Source organism: Chiloscyllium plagiosum, chromosome 13, assembly GCF_004010195.1.
Source record: "Chiloscyllium plagiosum isolate BGI_BamShark_2017 chromosome 13, ASM401019v2, whole genome shotgun sequence".
In the NCBI taxonomy this organism is placed as follows: domain Eukaryota; kingdom Metazoa; phylum Chordata; class Chondrichthyes; order Orectolobiformes; family Hemiscylliidae; genus Chiloscyllium; species Chiloscyllium plagiosum.
The window spans coordinates 57,482,624-57,504,382 of record NC_057722.1 but is presented as its reverse complement, the minus strand read 5'-3'; the positions used below and the strand labels follow the sequence as shown (position 1 = coordinate 57,504,382).

General features: G+C 41.5%; 1 protein-coding gene across 1 annotated transcript in view; it reads left to right on the top strand.

Annotated features, from left to right (window-relative positions):
* The window catches only part of masp1 (MBL associated serine protease 1), a 133,359-nt gene that overhangs the window by 95,180 nt on the left and 16,420 nt on the right, over positions 1 to 21,759 (top strand). Inside the window, exon 11 of the mRNA XM_043702533.1 lies at positions 16,414 to 16,551. Within this exon, the coding sequence (XP_043558468.1) occupies positions 16,414 to 16,551 (138 nt within the window). The remainder of the gene's footprint in view (positions 1 to 16,413; positions 16,552 to 21,759) is intronic.

The window sequence follows — 21,759 nt, the reverse complement described above, 5'->3', positions numbered from 1 at the left end:
AATGTGGAAACAGGCCATTTGGCCCAACAAGTCCACACCAACCCTCCGAAGAGCATCCCACCACCCCTTCCCCGTAACCCTATATCTCCCATGGATAAGCACCTAATCTACACATCCCTGAACACTATGGGCAATTTAGCATGTCCAATTCACCTAACTTGCACATCTTTGGACTATGGGAGCACGTGTCAGAAACCCATGCAGACACGGGGAGAATGTGTAAACTCCACACAGACAGTTGTCCAAGAGTGAAATTGAACCTATGTCCATGGTTCTGTGAGGCAGCAGTGCTAACCACTGAGCCCCCGTGCTGCCCATTTAGCTTCTCAACATCTCAAATACCTCTCAACAACCCTAGCCTGTTGAAGTGATGAAACGGTCCATTAGGGTGTTTCTTCTGGTTGAGAGACAAGAAGTAGGACCTACAAATGTAATGTATCCATATATCTAATCATGAATTCAGGAGAAAACTCTGGGGGGTTTAGTTATAGCCATGCCATAAAATGTCAAGGAGCAATGGTTGGATTCCTACTTGTTGCAGATTGTCATTGGCTGGCATTTGTGTGACATGAATATTACTTACTACCTTTCAGCCCAAGCAGGGATATTGCCTTGCTCTTGCTGCATTTGGTTGTGGTCTGCTTCAGTATCTGAGAAACCATGAATGATGCTGAACATTGTGCAGTCATAAGCAGACATTCCCAATTCTGACCATCTAAAGGAGGGAAGGTCATTGATGAAGCAACAAAAATGGTTGAGCCTAGGACATGACCCGGAGGACATGACCACAGCTCAGCTGACCAACCTCCAACAACCATGGACAGTATGCCTGGTATGACACCAAGCAGTGAACAGTTTCTCCCTTGATTCCCACTGTCTTTAGTTTTGTTAAGGATCTTTATTGCTAAATACAGTCAAATACAAAACATTAAGTCAGGAATGTGAGGGAACCAGATAATCTGAACCCCCAATAAAATTGACTACTTTTCCACAGAGTGACCACTAACCAAAATATTGTTCAACTGACCCAGTGACTGAAATACTGTCTGACAAAATGATTACCAATTGAAATACTTTTCTACAGAGCGACCACTAACTGAAGTACCTTTCAACTAACTCACAGATTAGGATACTGTCCTGCAGAGTGACCATTGACTGAAATACTGTTTCACAGAAGGACTACCAACTGAAATTCTTTTCTACAGAGCGACCACTGACTGAAATACTGTTCAATTGACTCACATATTGAAATACTGTCCTACAGAGTGATCACTGAGCAAATTATCGTTCCACAGAGTGACTACTGACTGAAATACTCTCACAGAATGTCCATTCACTAAAATACTGTCCCAGAGACTGACCACTGACTGGAATACTTTCCAACAGAATGACCACTGACCACTCTCAAGACCTGAAGACCAACATTCCAAGGTTCTAAAGGAGATAGCTGAAATGATATTAGGTGCAGTAGCTGTGAGCTTCTGAAAAAGTCTGCACGATTAGCCAGCGGTAAATGTATCTCAGCAAGACTCGGAAACAGAGACTGATAGCTCAGTTAATGTGAGAACAGAATCAGGAAATTGTTGGAATTTGCTTTTAACAGGGCATGTTGATGATACTCAAGTGATTTGGCAGTCAGTTTATTTTCTCAAAGTTAAATGGTGTTTGATAAATTTATTTCCGACTTTTCTTGTGAATAAATGGGAACCAGTGAATGCTGTGTATTTTAATTCCTGCAAGGCATTTGACAAATTGCCACATAAAATGAGATAAGAGTAACGGCTCATGGAGTTGGGTGACATATTAGCACTGATAGAGGATTTGGTAACAGGAAACTACGAATAGACTTAAAGCATTTCCTTCAAGTTGACAGATTTTAACAAGTGGAGTGCTCAGGTGGCAGCTATTTATAATCCAGATGAATGGCTTACAAAAGGTAATGTATCTAAATTTGCTGGCAACACAGAGCTATGTGGGAATGTAAGCTGTAGGGAGATCACAAAGCTTGCACAGAGGTCATAAGAGTCATACAGCGCGTAACCAGACCGTTTGGTCCAAATTGTTCAAATGTCTTTTAAATGTTGTAACTGTACCTGCATCTACAACCTTCTCTGGCAGTTCATTCAACATATGAAACACCATATGTGAAAAAGTTGCCCCTCAGGTCCATTTTAAATATTTCTCCTCTCACCTTAAAAATATGTCCCATAGTTTTGAACTCCCCCAATCCAGGGAAAACGCCTTTGATCTTCACCTTATCTATGCCCCTCATGATTTTATATACCTCCATAAGGTCACCCCTCAACCTTCAGTGGAAAAAGTCTCAGCCTATCTGGCTTCTCCTTATAACTCAAACCCTCCAGGTTAAGTGAGAAGCAAATTAGCAGATGGTCTTCAATGTGGAAAAGTATACACTTTGATCTTAAAAATAGAAGCTCAATATTTTTGAAAAATGTGAAACTTGTAAGGACAGACTTGCGTAAACTCATATAAGGAATGTGAAAGTCAACATGCAGCTCAATCAAGTAATTAGGTAAAAAATTATTATTAGGGAATTGGAGTAGAGGAATGAAGAAGTCTTAGTACAGGGCTTTGATAAGACCACACCTGGAATACTTATTACAGATTCATTCTCTTGAACTAAGGAAGGATTACCTTGTATTGGAGGAAATACTGCAAAGGTTTACTGTACTAATTCCTGGGTGAAGAAGATTGTATATCCTCTTTATTGGAAGAAAATTGACTGCAAAAATTCTCTAAAGCAGGAACTTCTTCACCTGTGCATGCCAATAATGAAGTGGTTGCAGGACAGTGGGTATCGGGGTCCATTCCTAGCTGACCATTCCAGTGATGGGATGCGAGACTGCCACATCTGAAAATTCCCACAAAAACTATGTGATCAAGGTTCATTGTACAGTATCGGGGTTGAGTAACCAGAATGTGTACAGTATTGTGTTCAGCAATTGTCATTGGAGCATATTATCATGACAATCTATTATCATGATTGTGTACAGTATTGAGGTATTTGTATGTGGGATGATGTATACCTTAAGAATTTTGTAATCAGGATGGTATATACAATATTGGGGATCATAATCAGGATTATGTACTGTATCAAGTTTAGTAATTTGGCTGGTGTATATTATGGGGTTCTGTAATCAGGATTGTGCCCAGTATTGAAGTTCGTTAATCAGAATGGTGTAGAGTCCAGAGGATCTGTAATCAAATTGCTGTACAGTATCAGGATTCAGTTTTGGGATGGGGTAGACTTCTGGGGTTCTGTAATTGGAATTTGTAAATTGCTTGGGTTCCTTAATCAGGATTTGAAAGTTTGAATGTGATTTAAATTGGGGTCCTGTGCTTCTTGCAGGACCCTTCCTGATTCTGCTGATCTGACCCAACTACAGCTGGCGCTAACCGGCAGGAAGGGATCATCCCAAGCTCCCAGGTCAGTTGCTGGTTTGTTCTTTCCGGCTGCCTGTTAATTTCTGGGTGTTTCTTGATTTGGTTTCAGATTTTGGAAAATTCACTTTATAATTTTGTTCGTGTTGCTGATCTTGTTTCTCAAGTTATGGAAATGGGATTGTATACAGGATGGGCAGTGGTAGGGGTGTGTGACGAGGGAGCAGATAGTAGCATGGAGATGGAAGAAGAGAACAGGACAGGCCTGTTAATGAGCAGTGGAGTTGGACGAGGCTGTAGTCATGAAAAAGACTGTGTTGAATGGCAGACCCGCAGATCTGCAGTCATTACACTGGAGATCTTTGAGCAATGAGCCATCGCAAGCCTTGCACCACACTCGCCAAAGCTTATTCACTATTCCTGTGTCTAAGTCTTTTTCTTTGCTTCTTTCATGAGATGTTGGCATCACTGGCAAGGCCAAAATTTCTTGCCCATCCCTAACTGCTTGTGAATTGAGTGGTTCTTTAGTTCATTTTAGAAGGCAATTAAGAGTCAATCACATGGCTCTGGGTTTGGAGTCAGATGTACGCCAGACTGGGTTTGGATGATAGTTGTCAAGATTAGAGTGGTATTGGAAAAGCACAGCAGGTCAGACAGCATCTGAGGAGCAGGAAGGTTGACGTTTCAGGCAAAAGCCCTTCATTCCTGGTGTACAGTACAGGATCTAGGTTCAGTAATCAGGATGATGTATTGTATTGAGGTTCGCTGCTGTTCACTATTTGGATTGGTGCACAGAACTGAGGTTCAAGAATTATTATGGGGTATAGTATCCAGTTCAACAATCAGGATGGTGTACAATATCTGAGTTCAGGAATTAGGATGATATACAATGTCAGAGTCCAGGAATTGGGAAGGTGTACGGTATTTTTGGGCTCACAAGTTCAGAAAGTGTAAAGTAACGGGATGAAATACAGTGTCGGGATTCAGTAGTTGGGATTGTGTGCTATATCTGGATTCAGTAATTGGGATGGTGTACAGTATCAGATTTCAGTAATCAGCAATGTGTATAGTATCGGAGTTCAGTAATCAGAGATGTGTACAGTATCGAAGTTCAATAATCGGGAACGAGCACAGTATCGGAGTTCAATAATTGGGAATGTGTACAATATTGGAGTTCAGTAATCGGGAATGTGTACAGTATTGGGGTTCAGTAATTGGGAATGTGTACAATATCGGAGTTCAGTAATCAGGAATGTGTACAGTATCGGAGTTTAGTAATCAGGAATGTGTCCAATGTCAGAGTTCAGTATTCTAGATGATGTACTCTATCTGGTTTCAAGAATCAGGATGGAGTATAGTTTTATGTTCAGTAATCAAGATGGTGTACAGTATCAGTTTTGAGTAATTGGAATGGGGTATAGTGTCAGATGGTGTACTGAGTAGGGGTTCAGATGGTGTACAGCTGTCTAGTATTAGGGTTTAGTAATTGAAAATGGTATACAGTATTGGTGTTCAGTATTTGGGATGGTGAAAATTTATGTTCAGTAATCGGGGTGGTGTGCACTGTCAGGTTTGACAGGTTGAGATGCAATACAGTATCAGGATTCAGTGATAGGGATAGTGAACAGTATCAGTATTCAGTAGGTTAGATGGTGTATAAGGTTCAGTAGTTGGATTGGTGTACTGTATTGGGGTTCAGTAATCAGGAGGGTGTACAGTACCAGATTTCTGGAATTAGGATTGTGTACAGTATCAGAGTTCAGGAATGGGGTTGGTGCACAGTATCAAGATACTGTGGGTTGGTGTACAATATCGTGTTTCAGTGATCAGAATGGTGTATAGTTTTGGATTCAGTATAATTCGCATGGTGTACATTTTTGATTTCATGTATCAAGATGTTGTAAAGTATCTGGGTGCAGGTATATTGCATTGAAGATCAAAACTTGGGTTTGTGTGCAGTATCAAGGTTCAGTTACAGGGGTGATGCCATACTACATAGGGCTTCAGTTATTGGGATGATGTATAATTTTGGTTTCATGTATAATGATGTTTCAACGTATTTGGGTTCAGTAATCAGAAAGGTGTATTGTTCAAGACTTGGGTTGGTGTACAGTATCAGTGTCCAGTAATCACAATGGATACAGTATCAGGATTCAGCAATCGGGATGGTATACTGTTTAGGAGTTCAGTAGTCGGACAGTGTACAGTTTTATGCTTGGTAATTGTGATGGTGTACAGTATGAGGGTACAGTTTTTGGAATGGTGACTGTATCATGGCTCAATAAATGGGGTGGTGTAGAGTATCAGGGTTCAGATATCAGGATTGTGTAGTATCGACATTCAGTAATCGAGATGGGGGGTCTACAGTATTGGGTTCAATAAACAGTATTGAGGTTCAGTAATTAGGATGGTGAACTCTTTTAAGTTCAGTAATGAAGGTGGTGAACATTATCAAGTTTGACGAATTGAGATGGTGTACAGTATCAGGTTCAGTAATCAGGATTGTGTATGGTATCGAGATTCAGTAATCAAAATGGTGTACAGTATCAGTTCAGTAATTGAGATGGTATACAGTAACTGGTTCAGTAATCAGGAATCTGTACAGTATTGGGGTTGAGTAATCAGGATTGTGTACAGTATCAAGGTTCAGTAATCAAGATGGTGTACAGTATTGGGTTCTGTAATTGGGAAAGTGAACAGTTTTATGTTCAGTAATTGGGTTTGTGAACAGTATGAAATTTGACGAATTGAGATTGTGTACAGTGTCAGGGTTCAGTAATAGGGATGGTGCATAGTATCAGCATTGACTAATTGGGATGTTGTACAGTTTTGGGTTCGTGTAGGGAAATCATGTATAGTTTTATGTTTAAGCTAGATTGGTGGGGGGTAGTAATCAGAGTTACGGATCAGATGATGGAGTAGGTAGTGAACAGCCAGCTACAGCGTGCATAGAATCTGTGAAGAGGGATAGGCACTTTACAGGGCAAAGGTGCAGTCAATGTGATGGGTTGAAGTGTGTCTATTTTAATGCAAGAAGTAACAGGAGTAATGGCGATAAACTTAGAGCAGGGGTGGGCAATTATTCTTCCAAGGGGCCACATGAGAAACCTGAGTTGTGTTGGAGGGCCGAACCAACAATAAGTTGAACATAATTCTGTTCATTATTAATTTTCTTCCATTGTAAAAAGTACTAAATTATATAGTTTTGCACTGAAATTTATAATCAAAAGAATAAGAATATTCTGTTACAATAAAGATATGAAATTGTGGAGTAGGTCAAATATAGAAGCAATAAACAGTAAAAGCAATAATTTCAGTATTTCATTTTATTTTTAACATGTTAATTTCATAAACCAATAATGAAAAGTTGTTTCATTATTACAAACAACAAACAACTCTATACAAAAAGCAATAAGTGTTTTTGATGTTTTTCAGTTCATTTTACTTGTTTAATGAGAAAAGTCCTGTCTGTTTTGGGCTTGAACAAGTTGAACGTCTGAGGTGGATGTGCGAAGGACAGCTGAGAGGTGATCATCAGTGATAGAGGATCTGTATTTGGGTTTGTTGAACTTCATCACCGAGAATGTCTGTTCGTATATATAGGTAGATCCAACGAAGACTAGAATCTTCTGAGCATGCCTCCTCATGTGTGGAAAGTTCTCCTCTTTGAGGAAAGAGTAAAAATCAAGCAGTGAGACTGACCTAAAGTACTCTGCCAGAAGTGTGTCAGACTGCAGGTCAATGAGTTCAAGCTGAACATCACTAGGTGCATTCTCCACATTGCATGTAAATGGGAAAAAAATCATGTGCATTTCATTCTCAACCGTTTGAAAGTCTTGAAATCGCCTTGAAAATTCACCATGCAGTGCTTCTAATATAGATGAGTATCTGTGGAGGTGATCAGCTGAGGTGTGGCTTCCTTCAGTGTTGGCAAGTGGGTGAGAATGTTGTCCTCCATTTGGCTTGAGAGAAGCTACAACTTTCTCATAAAAGCCTTCACCAAGTTTTACATTTCATGCACAAAAAGGCTCTTGCACTGCAGTTTCACATTTAGTTAATTCATAAGTGCAGTCACATCAACAGCAAAACCAAGGTCTGTAATCTGGTCTGCATCTGAAAGCTGTGGAATGCCATTCCCTTTCTTCACCTAGAAATCCTGAATCTCTTCTCTCAGGTCCCATACACTTTTCAGCATTTTGCCCAGGCTGAGCCAACTGACAGCTGTGTTCAGTCTCATGTTCAGTCTCATTTTCCTCCAAAAGTGCAACAAACTGCCTGTGATTCAAAGCTCTTGCCCTGATGAAGTTAACTATTTTAGTTACAACATCAACCACATGGTTAATTTTTAACACTGACTTGCACAACACTTCCTGATGTATAATACAATGCAAAAAGACCAATTTCTGTTCAGGGTCAATTTCTGTCACTTTATCCTGCATTGTCTTTAAGAGTCCAACATTTTTTCCCGTTAGAATTGGACAACCATCCGTTGTCACACCCGCCAGCTTGTCCAAACATGCATTTACCTCCGTGAACAAATCATTACCAGTTGTTGTTCCTTTCATCGACTGCATTGCTGCCAGCTCCTCCGTGATTTTAAAGTCCATAGTTATCCCACGTACGAAGATGAGTAGCTGGGCTGTGTCACGTACATCGCAGCTCTCATCCAAAGCCAAGGAAAAAAAGTCAAAGTTGACCGTTCTGTGCTGCAGCTGAAGCTCCAGATTTCTCACGACGTCTCCTGTCCTTCTCGTTACAGTGCGTCGGGAGAGGGGCACAATCTCAAATGCCTCCTTTTTCTCTGGACATATTAGTTCTGCAGAGTCCAACAAGCACTCCTTAATAAACTCTCCATCAGAAAACGATTTAATGTTTCTGGCGATTTTGTGGGATATGACATAACTTGTCTTGGCGTGAGCTGACATTTTGAGGGCTAGCCAGCAAGCATCACTTTTAGCTGTTCACGCACGCACATACACGCGCATGTGAGTCCATACGTCAATAAAAAAAGCATCCTTTTCAAAACAAAAGCAACACAGTTGTATTGCGCGCATGGCGTAAATACATTTTCATTTAGGGTTCTAATTTAAGATTGACCTCATGTGGGCCGGACAGGAACAACCAAAGGGCCAGACATGGCCCGCGGGCTGTAAAATGCCCAGATTCGACTTAGAGCATGGATCAGTACTTGGAACTATGATGTTGTCACTATTACAGAGATTTGGATATCACAGGGGCAGGAATGGTTGTTAGATGTTTCAAAAGGAAGTGGGCGGGAGATTAAAGAAGTGAAGGAGTGGCATTGCTCATCAGGGATAGTATCACAACTGCAGAAAGGGTGATCGTCGAGGAGGGTTTGTCTACAGAGTCAGTATGGGTGGAAGTCAGAAACAAGTAAGGAGCTGTCACTTTATTGAGAGTTTTCTACAGATCGTCCCAAAAGCAACAGAGACACAGAAGAGCAGATTGGGAGGCAGATTTTGGAAAGGTGCAGAAGTAACAGGGTTGTTGTCATGGGTGACTCTTTAAATTCCCTAAAATTGATTGGAACCTCCTTAGTTCAAATAGTTTGGATGGAGCAGTTTTTGTCAGGGGTATCCAGGAAGGGTTCCTGACTCAATATGTAGATAGGCTGACTAGTGGGGAGGCCATATTAGAAGTGATGCTTGGCAACAAACCATGCCAAGTGTCAGATCTCTCAGTTGGACAGCATTTTGATGATAGTGATCACAAATCCCTGACCTTTACTATACTCATGGAGAGGGATTGGAACAGACATTATGGACAAGTATTCAATTGGCGGAGGGGGAATTACAATGCTATTAGGTAGGATCTGGGGTGCCTAAATTGGAACAGATGTTCTCAGGCAAATGCACGACAGGAATGTGGAGGTTGTTTAGGAAGCACTTTCTGATAGTGCTGGACAGGTTTGACCCACTAAGGCAAGGAAAGAATGTAGGTTGAAAGAACTGTGGGTGACAAGGGATGTGGAATATCTACTCAAGAAGAAGAAGGAAGCTTATTTAAGGTTGAGGAGGCAAGGATCAGAAAGGGCTCTACAGGGTTACAAGGTTGTCAGGAACTGAAGAAAGGACATGGGAGAGCAAGAAGGGAGCATGAGAAAGCTTTAGCAGATCAGATTAAGGAAAATCCTAAGGCATTCTACACTTACATGAGGAACAAGAGTTCAAAGTTTGGGAGAAGATTTGTAGCTCGGGTGCTCATTGTTGTGGTTCTGTTCGCCGAGCTGGGAATTTGTGTTGCAGACGTTTCGTCCCCTGTCTAGGTCAGAAATGCTCTTGATGGGACAACCAACTCCCATTCCTAGACGTGATGGTACAGAGAACACCAAACGGAGAATTCACCACTAAGGTATACAGGAAAGCCACACACACAGACCAAGTCCTGAACTACGAAAGCAACCACCCCAACACACACAAAAGAAGTTGCATCAAGACACTATTCAAAAGGCCACAACACACTGCAGTACACCAGAACTGCAAAAAGAGGAAGGAGAACACTTATACAATGTATTTGCCAAAAACGGATACCCGCGCAATTTTATCAACAGATGTCTAAGGGAAAGACAACGGAATGAGGACATGCCGCAACCCAAAGGACTAGCCACACTACCATACATCAAGAGCATTTCCGAACTGACAGCCAGACTACTGCGACCACTAGGACTCATAACAGCACACAAACCAACAGCCACTCTCAGACAACAACTCACCAGAATGAAGGACCCAATACCCAGCATGAGCAAAACCAATGTACTGTACAAAATCCCATGCAAGGACCGCACAAAACACTACATAGGACAAACAGGAAAACAGCTAACGATTCGCATCCATGAACACCAACTAGCCACGAAACGACACGACCAGCTACACTTAGTAGCCACACATGCAGATTACAAGCAACATGAATTCGACTGGGACAACACTACTATTATAGGTCAAGCCAAACAGAGAACAGCCTGTTTCTAGAGGCATGGCAATCATCCACAGATTCAATCAATAAGCACATCGATCTGGACCCAATATACCGGCCACTGCAACGGACAGCTGGAACTGACAACCGGAAGCGGCAGATTCAAACCACTATAAATGCCGGAGGAAAGATCACAGAAGTGCTTCACAGGAGGCTCCCAAGCACTGAGGTTGTCACCGAGACAGGGGACAAAACGTCTGCAACACAAATTCCCAGCTCGGCGAACAGAACCACAATGAGGAACAAGAGGATGGCCAGAGTGAGGAATAGTGGGGGTTCTTGCAGGTGTAGTCGGCGGAAGTAGGGGAGGTCCTTAATGAATACTTTGCTTCAGTATTCACTACTGAGAGGGACCTTGATGTTTCTAAGGAAAGTGTGAAACATACTGATATGCTTGGACATGTTGATGTTAAGAAGGAGGATGTGCTGAAAATTTTGAAAATTGTAAGGATAGGTAGGTCCCTGGACCATATGGGAAATACCCTAGGTTACTACAGGAAGTGAGGGAAGAGATTGCTGCGCCTTTAGCGATGATCTTTGTGCCCTCACTGTCCAATAGAGTAGAGCCAGATGATTGGTGGGTGGAAAATGTTATTCCCTTGTTCAAGAAAGGGAACAGCAATAATCCTGGGAATTACAGACAAGTCAGTCTCACGTCTGTGGTGTGTAAAGTATTGGAGAGGATTCTGAGAGACAGGGTTTACGATAACTTGGAAAACCATAGTTTGATTAGACATAGTCAGCCTCATGAGGCAAGTCATGCCTCATAAACCTTATTGAATTTTTTTGAGGATGTGACAAAACACATTGATGAAGGTAGAGCAGTGGTTGTAGTATACTTGGATTTTAACAAGGCATTTGATAAGGTTCCCCATGGTAGGCCCATTCGGAAAGTAAGAAGGCATGGGATACAGGGAAATCTGGCTATCTGGATACAGAATTGGCTGGCCCATAGAAGACAGAGGGTGGTGGTAGATGAAAAGTTTTCAGTCTGGAGTTTTGTGACCAGTGGTGCTCCGCAGGGATCGGTTTTGTGACCTCTGCTGTTTGTGATTTTTATAAATGACTTGGATGAGGAAGTGGAAGGGTGGGTTAGTACGTTTGCCGATGACATAAAGGTTTGTGGAGTGGTAGGTAGTGTGGAAGGCTGTTGTAGCTTGCAATGGGACATTGACAGGATGCAGAACTGGGTTGATAAGTGGCAGATGGAGTTCAACCTGGAAAAGTATGAAGTGATTCAGTTTGGAAGGTCAAATTTAAATGCAGAATACAGGGTTAAAGGTAGGATTCTGGGCAGTGTGGAGGAACAGAGGGATCTTGGGATCCATGTCCTCAGACACCTCAAAGTTGTCACTCAAGGGATATGGTTGTCAAGAAGACATATGGTGTGTTGACTTTCATTAGCAGGGAGATTGAGATTAAAAGATGCTAGATTATGCTGCAGCTCTATGGAACCCTGGTTAGACCACACTTGGAAACATTGTGTTCAGTTCTAGTTGCCTCATTATAGGAAGGATGTGGAAGCATTAGAGAGGGTGCAGAGGAGATTTCCCAGGATGCTGCCTGGACTGGAGGACATGTCTTATGAAGAAATGTTGAGGGAGCTAGGGCTTTTCTCATTAGAGCGAAGAAGGATGAGAGGTGACTTGACAGAGGTGTACAAGATGTTGAGAGGCACAGATAGAGTGGATAGTCAGAGACTTTTCCCGAGGGTGATTTTAAGGTGATTGGAGGAAGGTTTGGGGAGATGTCAGAGGTAGGTTCTTTACATAGAGAGTGGTGGGTGCATGGAATGCACTGCCAGCGGTGGTAGTAGAGTCATAGACATTAAGGACATTTAAGCGACTCTTGGATAGACATATGGAAGATAGTACAATGAAGGGTACATAGATTAGTCTTACCTTAGAGTAGGATAAAAGATCGGCACAACATTGAAGGCTGAAGGGCTTGTACTGTTCTAAGTTTTATGTCAGTAATCAAGACAGTGTTCAGAATCAGGATAGTATATTGTATCAGGAATCAGGATAGTGTAGAATATTGGGGGTTCAGTAATCGAGATAATGCACAATATCAGGATTCAGGAATCAGGTTGGTGTGCAGAATCGGATTTCAGTAACCGATAGGTTGTACAATATTGGAGTTCAGTAATTGGGATAGTGTACAGTATTGGGATGCAGTAATTGGGATGGAGTACCAAGATTCAATAATCAGGATGATGTACGGAATCAAGATTCAATAATGAGAATGATGTACATAATCTGAATTTAGTAATTCAAATAGTGCATTGTTTTCGGTTTACTAATTGGGATGGTGTATTTCTTTATGCTCAGCAGCTGGAAGGTATACAGTATTGTCTTCAATAACTGGAATGGCGTACAGTATCAGAGTTCAGTAGTCAGATGGTTACTGTTTTACGTTTGGAAATTGAGATGGTGTCTATTATTTGGACTCAGTGATTGGAATGTTATACTGTATCAGGGCTCCATAATTGGGATGGTGTACAGTATCAGAGTTCAGTAATCAGGATGGTGTAGAGTATCAGGGTTCAATCATTGGAATGATAAACAATTTTATGTTCAGTAATTGGAAAGGTGTGCAGTATTGGGTTTGACAAATTAGGATTGGGTTCAGTATCTGGGTTCAGAAATCAGGTTTGGTGTACATTATCAGCATTGAATCATTGGGATGCTGTACAATTTTGGGTTCATTTATGGGAATGGTATACAGTTTTATGTTCAGTAATTGGGATAGTGTACAGTATCAGGTTGAGAAATTGGAATGGATAGAGGTTCTGAAATTAGGATGGTACTTTTTATCAGGGTACAGGAGATGGGATAGTCGATTCGATCTGGGTTTAGGAATCAGGATGGTGCATCTTGCTACCTACCTTTAAGCAATGGAGTTCATTTGCACCAAACCTTTTGTCACAATCCCACAATTTTCCAAAACTCAACTTGTAAAGACTGTTTTTTCATTCTTGGTCTGTGAGTTGTGTTTGTAGAAATTTACAATTGACCAAAGTATTATCACTTTCAGCCTTGAGGTGTCCAGGCTACTTCAAATCACCTCAAAAAGGTCAAGCAATGCAAAAATGTGAACAACAGGTTAACCAAATCGTGTCATGCTGTAATTGTGCAACGGCTGCGTGAATGGTATTTCCCACCAACCAGAAGTCTTTTAAGAAAAGGTCTTCTGCCTAGCACACAACCAGCCAACCAGCCTGGAACTTCTGATTCTTGTGTTTATCCTATTGAGGGCAAGACAAACAGCTTCAATAATATGTCTCTGGTTAAGAAATATTCAAGTTCTATACAACTAAGGCTGTGTTTTCAAAGTGTTAGATGGGGCTTGAATGGTGAAATGTTTATGTAATTGGGTATTTCCAATTCAGAACAAATCCCATATCAAATCTCAACACAATTTCTACAAACAATACAAAAACTAATTATATTTCCACCTCTAAACACTCATTAGTTAAAGGTCAGATGTACTGATAAGTTGTGTTTTGAACCATATTTAATCCTGAACTTCAGCGTAAATCAGAACAATTGGTCAGAACATCCATGCCGGATTTATTTCATAATGTATCCATGATATACTGGAAAATTCTGTAACCCAGTTGAAACACTTGTGGCAATTGTAGACTCAAAGTAATAAATCTTCTGTTTTGGTTGATATGCATTTGCCTCTCTGGTTAATTTGCCAAATTAACTCTTGAAACCTGGAATGGGAAACAAGTCAAACCACACACCAACCTGTAGATCTGCAATCAATGTCTAGTCAAACACCACACACCTATATCCTTTGCAGGTTTTGAAGGATAGAAACTTATGTGTCCAACATTTGCTAGCAGTCCTCAACAACTTCAACCCATTCTCTGTAATTGTCTGTGAAACCCTCCACCTCCAACTTCATAAAGAACATTTATAAAGCCCACTCCTTCAGCTTCTTACTGCTCTGACTCTCACGTGCTTTGTTTGCACCCCTAGTTTATCTTCACCCTTTACTGAAACATCTTGTGACATGTTTATACATTAGCGGCACAAGATTCATGTCTTTATCATTCCTGAGTCCGAGCTACACCAGGTCATGAGATTACGGATTGTGTTACAGTACGGTTCTGCTATCGTTGATTGCCTACAGCACCTCATGGATGCCCAGTCTTGGGTTGCTAGATCCGTTCAAAGTCTATCCTATTTAGCATACTTGCCACCTTCAGTGATTTCTCCAAGTGTTGTTCAACATGGAGCTGTACTGAGTCATCAGCCAAGGTTGGTTTGGCACATGGTAATCAGCAGGAGATTTTGTTGCCAATGTTTGACACAATGCCATGAGACTTCATGGGTCCAGAGTCAATATTGAGGACTCTCGAGCCAACTGCTTCCTGCCTCTGTCACACTGTTCTACACATTTCAGACTTAACAGTCAGGTTTTTTAGTGGATGATGTGGTGAGTCTGAAGCAATCAAAGAGCTGTAGAGTTCAGGAGATCAGAACATGTGAAATGTAGCTGTTGTTAAATTTATCCATGCAGAGGATAAATAAATCCATGCAGTTGGGGCCAGCATTTATTGCCCATCCATAGATCCGTAGGTGGTTGTGCCTCTTTGAATTGCTGCTGCCATTTACTTTATGTACATCCACAAGGCAGTGAGGAAGGATGTTTCAAGGTTTTGACCAAATGACACCGAAGAAACAGTGACAAATTTCCAAGTCAGCATGATGCATGGTTTGGAGGAGAATTTGCATGCGGTGGTAGTCCCATGTATCTACTGTCCTTGCCTTTAAAGATGGTACAATTTGTGGGTTTGAAGAGCACTGAGTGATTGTTGTAAGCGACAGGTGTGAGTGACTGGTGTGAGTGACCAGTGCGAGTGATGTATGAGAATGCCTTACTGATAGTTAAGAAAGGCTGCAAGCCAGTGTCTGACTCGACTGAAAAACAATGAAATGATACATGATAATGGAAATAGTTTGGTGCAAATGATGAAATTCATGCCAAGTCACTCAGTCCTACATTGACCTGACAAGGCCTATTTATTGATTCGCACTCTCCTTTAACAGCCAATTTCTCTGATATTATGTCTCTGTGAACTATTAATAAGAAAAATGAAGATTTATCCAGAGCTTCATTACTTGAGCTCGAACACAGGACGGTGCAACAATAGGAACAGGCCCTTTCTCCCAACGCGTCTATGCCAATTGTGATGCCATTCTAAACTAATCTCATCTATCTGTACATGGTCGGTATCACTCTATTCCCTGCCTGTTCATATGTCTGTCTAAATTGTCAGAATCCTCCAGAGAATTTCACATCCAGAGAGTTAATTTTTGAACATCAGGTAATTTACCAACAACTGGTGTCAGAGGAAACAAGGACATATCACCTTAGTCAGGCAGCTCATCAACCAAGTTGTTATTGACAATGGATAAATGATATCTCAATTTTGTGAGCTGCAGAAGGATATGTGATGGTGAGAATTCTTAAGGGGACAGGTGATCAGTATGTATGAAGATTTCTACGCTGAAGGTATTGCCCATTTTCCACTGCATGATGAATAAACAATTATGTGTTGGAATCCACCATTCAGATGAGTTCAATCTTCATCTTTGATGTGGAACTCCTGTAACACTGAGCTACTTAATATTGCTATTTATTGATGCTGAACCTAATAGCCTCCTTCTATGCTTTAATAATTGTGTTTCTGTGAACATTTTCTCTCCTCAGTAATATCCTTACACACAATTGCATGATGTGTCTACTTAATATCTGCTCTGAAACAGGATTTGACTGGGACAATGTTTAAGCTGTAGGTCTGTAATTCAGTGCATGCAATGGCATCTCACATTTTTCACCTCCAACTGCATGTGCATGCCAGAGCATAAGGGGCCTCACATCAGTTTGGTGTAGCTAATAATCTTGTGATTAATCTTGTCTTGTTTGTTCCTCAGTCTTAACACATTATTTTCTGCTTGTTTCTCATTTCAAATGAAACTTTTCTTTTGTAAAACATTCCAGTGTGTGGGAAGCCGAGAATAAAACCATCATCAATACAACCTAAAATAGCACAGGGCAGAGCTGTATCAAAAGGAGCCTTACCATGGATCACAATGTTGTCGAAGAATGGCATTCCTTTCTGTGGTGGGTCATTAATTGGTGAGTGAAACAAACTTTGTTGCATTATTTTGAGCATTCTCTCTGCAGGACCAAACTGATCAGACACAAATCAATGGATATAGATTGCTCTTCAGTAACTGACTCCTGATGTGTAGGTTGTTATTCATACAAACATATAAACTGGGATCAGGAGTATGCTATTCAGCCCCTCATGTTGGCTCTCCATTCAATAAGATCATGGCTGATCTGAGTTTGGCTTCAACTCCTTTTTCCGGCCTACCCCAAAACCCCGTGAACTCCCTTGTTAGTCAAGAATTTATCAATCTCTGCCTTAAAAAATATTCAATAACCTCATCTCCACTGCTCCCTGGGGAAGAGAATTCTGAAGACTCACAAGTTTCTAAGAGCAAAAAAAGTTCTCCTCTATGTTAAATGGGAGACACCTTATTTTTAAATTGTGTCTCCAAGTTCTAGTCTCTCCCACAAGGGGAAACATTCTTTCAGCCTCCACTCTGTATTGGCCTCTCAGCATCCTTTACGTCTCAATAAGACCACCTCCCCCCCACCCCCTGCAATGCCAGGAATCAGGCAGGAGAATCTTCTCTGAACTGCATCTAAGACATTTATATCTTTCCTTGAATAAGGAGACCAAAACTGCACATTCTTTGTGGTGGCCTCTGCCTCACAGCGCCAGAGACCTGGATTCAATTCCTGCCTCAGGCGACTCTCTGTGTGGAGTTTGCACATTCTCCCCGTGTCTGCGTGGGTTTCCTCCGGGTGCTCCGGTTTCCTCCCACAGTCCAAAAATGTGCAGTTAGGTGAATTGGCAAAGTCAAATTGCCCGTAGTGTTAGGTGAAGGGGTAAATGTAGGGGAATGGGTCTGGGTGGGTTGCGCTTCGGTGGGTCGGTGTGGACTTGTTGGGCCGAATGGCCTGTTTCCACACTGTAAGTAATCTAAATGTAAGTAATCTATATGGTTCATCAACACTGTATACAACTGCAGTACACATTGAATTGAATTGAATTGAATTGAATTTATTGTCATGTGTACCGAGGCACAGTGAAAAGATTTGTCTTGCGAGCAGTACAGGCAGATGACATAGTTAAGTAGCATAGATAGTAAATAATAGGTAAACAGCGGCAAAAACAAAAACACAGGTACAGGCGAATGTTAAGAGTTTGTGAGTTCATTCAGTATTCTAACAACAGCAGGACAGAAACTGTTGCAAAAGCGGCTGGTGCGTGTATTCAGGCTTCTGTACCTTCTTCCCGATGGTAAAGGTTGTAGAAAAACATTGCCAGAGTGGGATGCTGGCAGCCTTTCCTTGATAGATGGCCTGGTACATGGATTCTATAGATGGGACGTTGGCCTTTGTGATTATCCGCACTGAGTTCACCACCCTCTCTAACTGTCTCCGATCTTGAATGGTACAGTTGCCATACCATCCAGTGATACCTCCAGACAGAATGCTCTCGATGGCGCACCTGTAAAAGTTGGCAAGGGTATTCGCCATCATGCCAAATTTCCTCAGATGCCTGAGGAAGAAGAGGTGTTGTTGGGCCTTTGTAACCAGTGTGTCCACATGAAGAGTCCAAGAAAGCTTGTTGTGGATGACCACTCCCAGGAGCTTGACACACTCCACTCGTTCCACCTCTGTGCTGTTAATGTGTAGGGGGGCATGAGCAACATTCTGCTGAAAATCAATAATGAGTTCCTTGGTTCTCCTGGTATTGAGAGCTAGGTTGTTCTCAGTGCATTATTTTTCCAGGTCTTCCACCTCCCGTCTGTAGTCTGTTTCATTGCCATCTGAGATTTGACTGACTATGGTGGTGTCATCAGCGAACTTGCAAATGGCATTAGTCTGGTATTTGGCGACAGTGAGTATAGAAGGAGGCTGAATATGCACCCCTGGGTGGCTCCAGTGTTGAGTGTTAGTGAGGAAGAAATATTGTCCCCAATCTTCATGATTGTGGCCTTTGGGTCAGCAAGCTGAGGATCCAGTTGCAGAAAGTGGGGCTTAGTCCAAGATCACTAAGTTTAGTAATCAGTCTCAAGGGGATAATAGTGTTGAAGGCTGAACTGTAGTAGATGAGTAGGATTCTTACGTAGCTGTTCGTGGTGTCAAAATGTTCTTGGAGGAGTGATGGCAAGTGTTATCACATCTGACATGAATCTGTTGGTCCGACAGGCAAATTGGAGTGGGTGAAGAGTAGTGGGGAGGCTGGAGTTGATTAATGCCATTACCAACCTTCCAAAGCACTTCATGGCCACTAAAATTAGGGCCACTGGGCGGTAGTCATTGAGACATGCTGCCTGAGCCTTCTTAGGCATAGGGATGATGTTGGCCCTCTTGAAACAGGCAGGGACAGTGGCCTACTGCAGGGAGAGGTTGAAGATGTCCAAGAAGACCTCTGCCAGTTGATCTGTGCATGCTCTGAGTGCACGGCCTAGTATTCCGTCTGGTCCCAATGCTTCCCTTGGATTCACACAAAGGAAAACTGATCTGACTTCTGACTCAGTGACTGTTCGATAGGTTCGTGAGAACTTGTCGGAATAGGTGCTACTTCTCCGCCGAAATTCTGCTCAAAGTGAACATAGAAGGCGTTGAGACAATTTTGGAGGGTTATGTCATCGTTTGCTTTCTTGCACTGTCTCTTTTTAGAACCTGTGATGTCATTCAGTCCTTGCAATAGTCGGTCTGGATCTCTAGTTTGGATCAGTATTGGTCCTTGGCTGTCTTAATGGCTCTGCGAAGGTCATACTTGGATTCCTTATACCTGAGTGGATCTCCTGATCTGAAGGCCTCATGCCTGGTTTTTAGCAGGTTCTATATGTCCTGATTCATCCAGGGTTTCCCGTTGAGGAATTGGGGAATACCCAAATTGACATCCTCGGTGTGCAGTCTTCCACATCCCTGCTTTTATATTCCAGTCTTCTTGAAATAAAGGGCAACATTATATTTGCTTTCCAAATTAGTTTTGTTTTCAATGCTTAGCAACTTCTTATGATTCATGTACCAGGAAACCAGATCCCTGTGCAATACAACATTCTGATATTACTCACCATTTAAGTAGTGCGCTGCTGTCATATTCTTCCTGCCAAATGAACACATTCACACATTGCTTCATCATACTGTATTTGGCAAAGTTTTGCCAATTGACTTAACCTGTCGACATTCCTTTGCAGATTATTTGGCTGATATTTTCTTGATATTGGAAAGTGACTCCATTACAATGAAAATGTTGGAAGATGTCAGGAATCCCAAGTACCATCCTTGGGCTCAGCACTTCTTATTTCTGTGGAGTGGGATTGGGGAAGGGCTGGGATTTATTTTGGCTGGTTCATGGATGCAGATGACCACATACGTGTCTAATTGCCTTCACTGAAATGCAAGTTTGGAGTGCCTGGTGTCTAAAAACTGGAGTGTGGAGGTTAGACCAGATAAGAATAATGTTCTCATTGCATTTATTTTGGATGCCCTGGGTAATCTCTTTGGAGAGTTGAATATTGTCCCCAGCTAAACACCTTGGATGAGGGAGTGTCAGGGATCTTTTGGGGGGAGAGATCAGGTAATCTTTGAGACAATTGTGTGAGAGTGACTGGTGTGTAAAGAGGGCGCAAGACCTTTGGAAGAGTCCAACTTGTGAAAACCTGTGAAAAACTGTCTAGAAAGGAGAACCCTGAGACAGGCAGTCAGTAGCACCCAGAGGAGCATGGGTGTGTGGACAACCCTGATTCAGGCAGTCGGCAGCACTTAGAGAAACACGTGTTTGTGGAGAACTCTTAGACAGGCAGTTGATAGCAACTAGAGGAGCAAGTGAGTGGAGGACTGAGCCAAGCAGTCAACAGCACCTAGAGAAGAAGGTGAAAGGAGGACACCACTATCGCAGTCAGCAGTACCTTGAGGAGAAGATGAGAGGTCATAAATGATCATGGCACCATGGTACAGAGAATCAATCAAATTGGGGTACAGAAAGGAATGTGCTGGTGTAGGAGAATGTACAGTGAGAGGAATTGACACCATTCTCTGCAGCAAAGAGCATGTGTCCAGGCAGCTGTGATGCCCAACACTACCCAAAAGGTGTATTCACATTACATTATTGAACCATAGTAGCATTTCTTAAATCTTTAACTTGTTCCAACATTTTATATTCAGGACACTATATCTGCAATTACATTTTTTCTTCCAGTTATATAAATAATCTTAACATTAAACAATTGTAACAAAAGACTCCATACGAATCATCTCATATTCCAAATTTTAAATTTCTCAATGAAGGTTGGTGGATTATGTTTAGTATGTGTTAGGCTTTCCTTGTTTTAGTGCCTAACATCATCTTCAAAGTGTTGAACAGCCAACAATATTTCCAAAGTGTCTTTTCTATGGTAGGCTACTACTTTTGTTAAATGTACTGAATCTCTGTAACCGCCACAACTTGTTTTATGGACTCAACTGTTACAATATGTTTTATCGGTCTTGAGTATCCTGTGCACATCATCTCTAGCTAATGTAGTACATCCAGGTGGATTTCTACAGATTACCTCATACTTTCTCAGCAATCTTACAAGATCCTCCCATGCTGTCTTTTCTTTAAATATAAGTGCACAAAACTGTTTCTATATAGCTAATGGAATTGTAGGAGGTTCACTTTGAGCATCATCTATCTCTCTTTCTATATCACTCTTATTGTCTCTGTTACCTCCACAATTCTTAAAGCCTGACACATTTGCTCCCCCTTAACTTCTTCCCTTTTCAACAAGCTTATGATTCTTTTTCCTACAATCAGGAGTATTCATCACCTAAGTCACATTACTAACCATTCTATACTACTTTATATGAGCTACTAAACTTCATTTTAAGAAGTTCATTTTGTAATGGCTAGAACACTAATACTTCATCTCCTGGATTTGGGGACTCTCTGGAAGCAAATCTTGTGAATATTCATGACAGTATGCCATAATCATGGTTTTAAAATGGTTTTGTTCCAGATCCTCAACTTCTGCGGTTCTTTGTTTTATTATCATGGTTTTGACAGTCTGATGGTATCTCACCAAACTCCCCTGTGATTGCAGATGATACACAGATGATTACAATTGGTTTAAACCCAAAGTACTAATGATTTCCTGATAAGCTTGAGATACAAAGCTGGTATCCTGATCAAACCATATCTCAACTGATATCCATAACTAGTAAATAAACCTATTAACTTTTCAACTACTACCCTACACTAAAGAAATATCATCT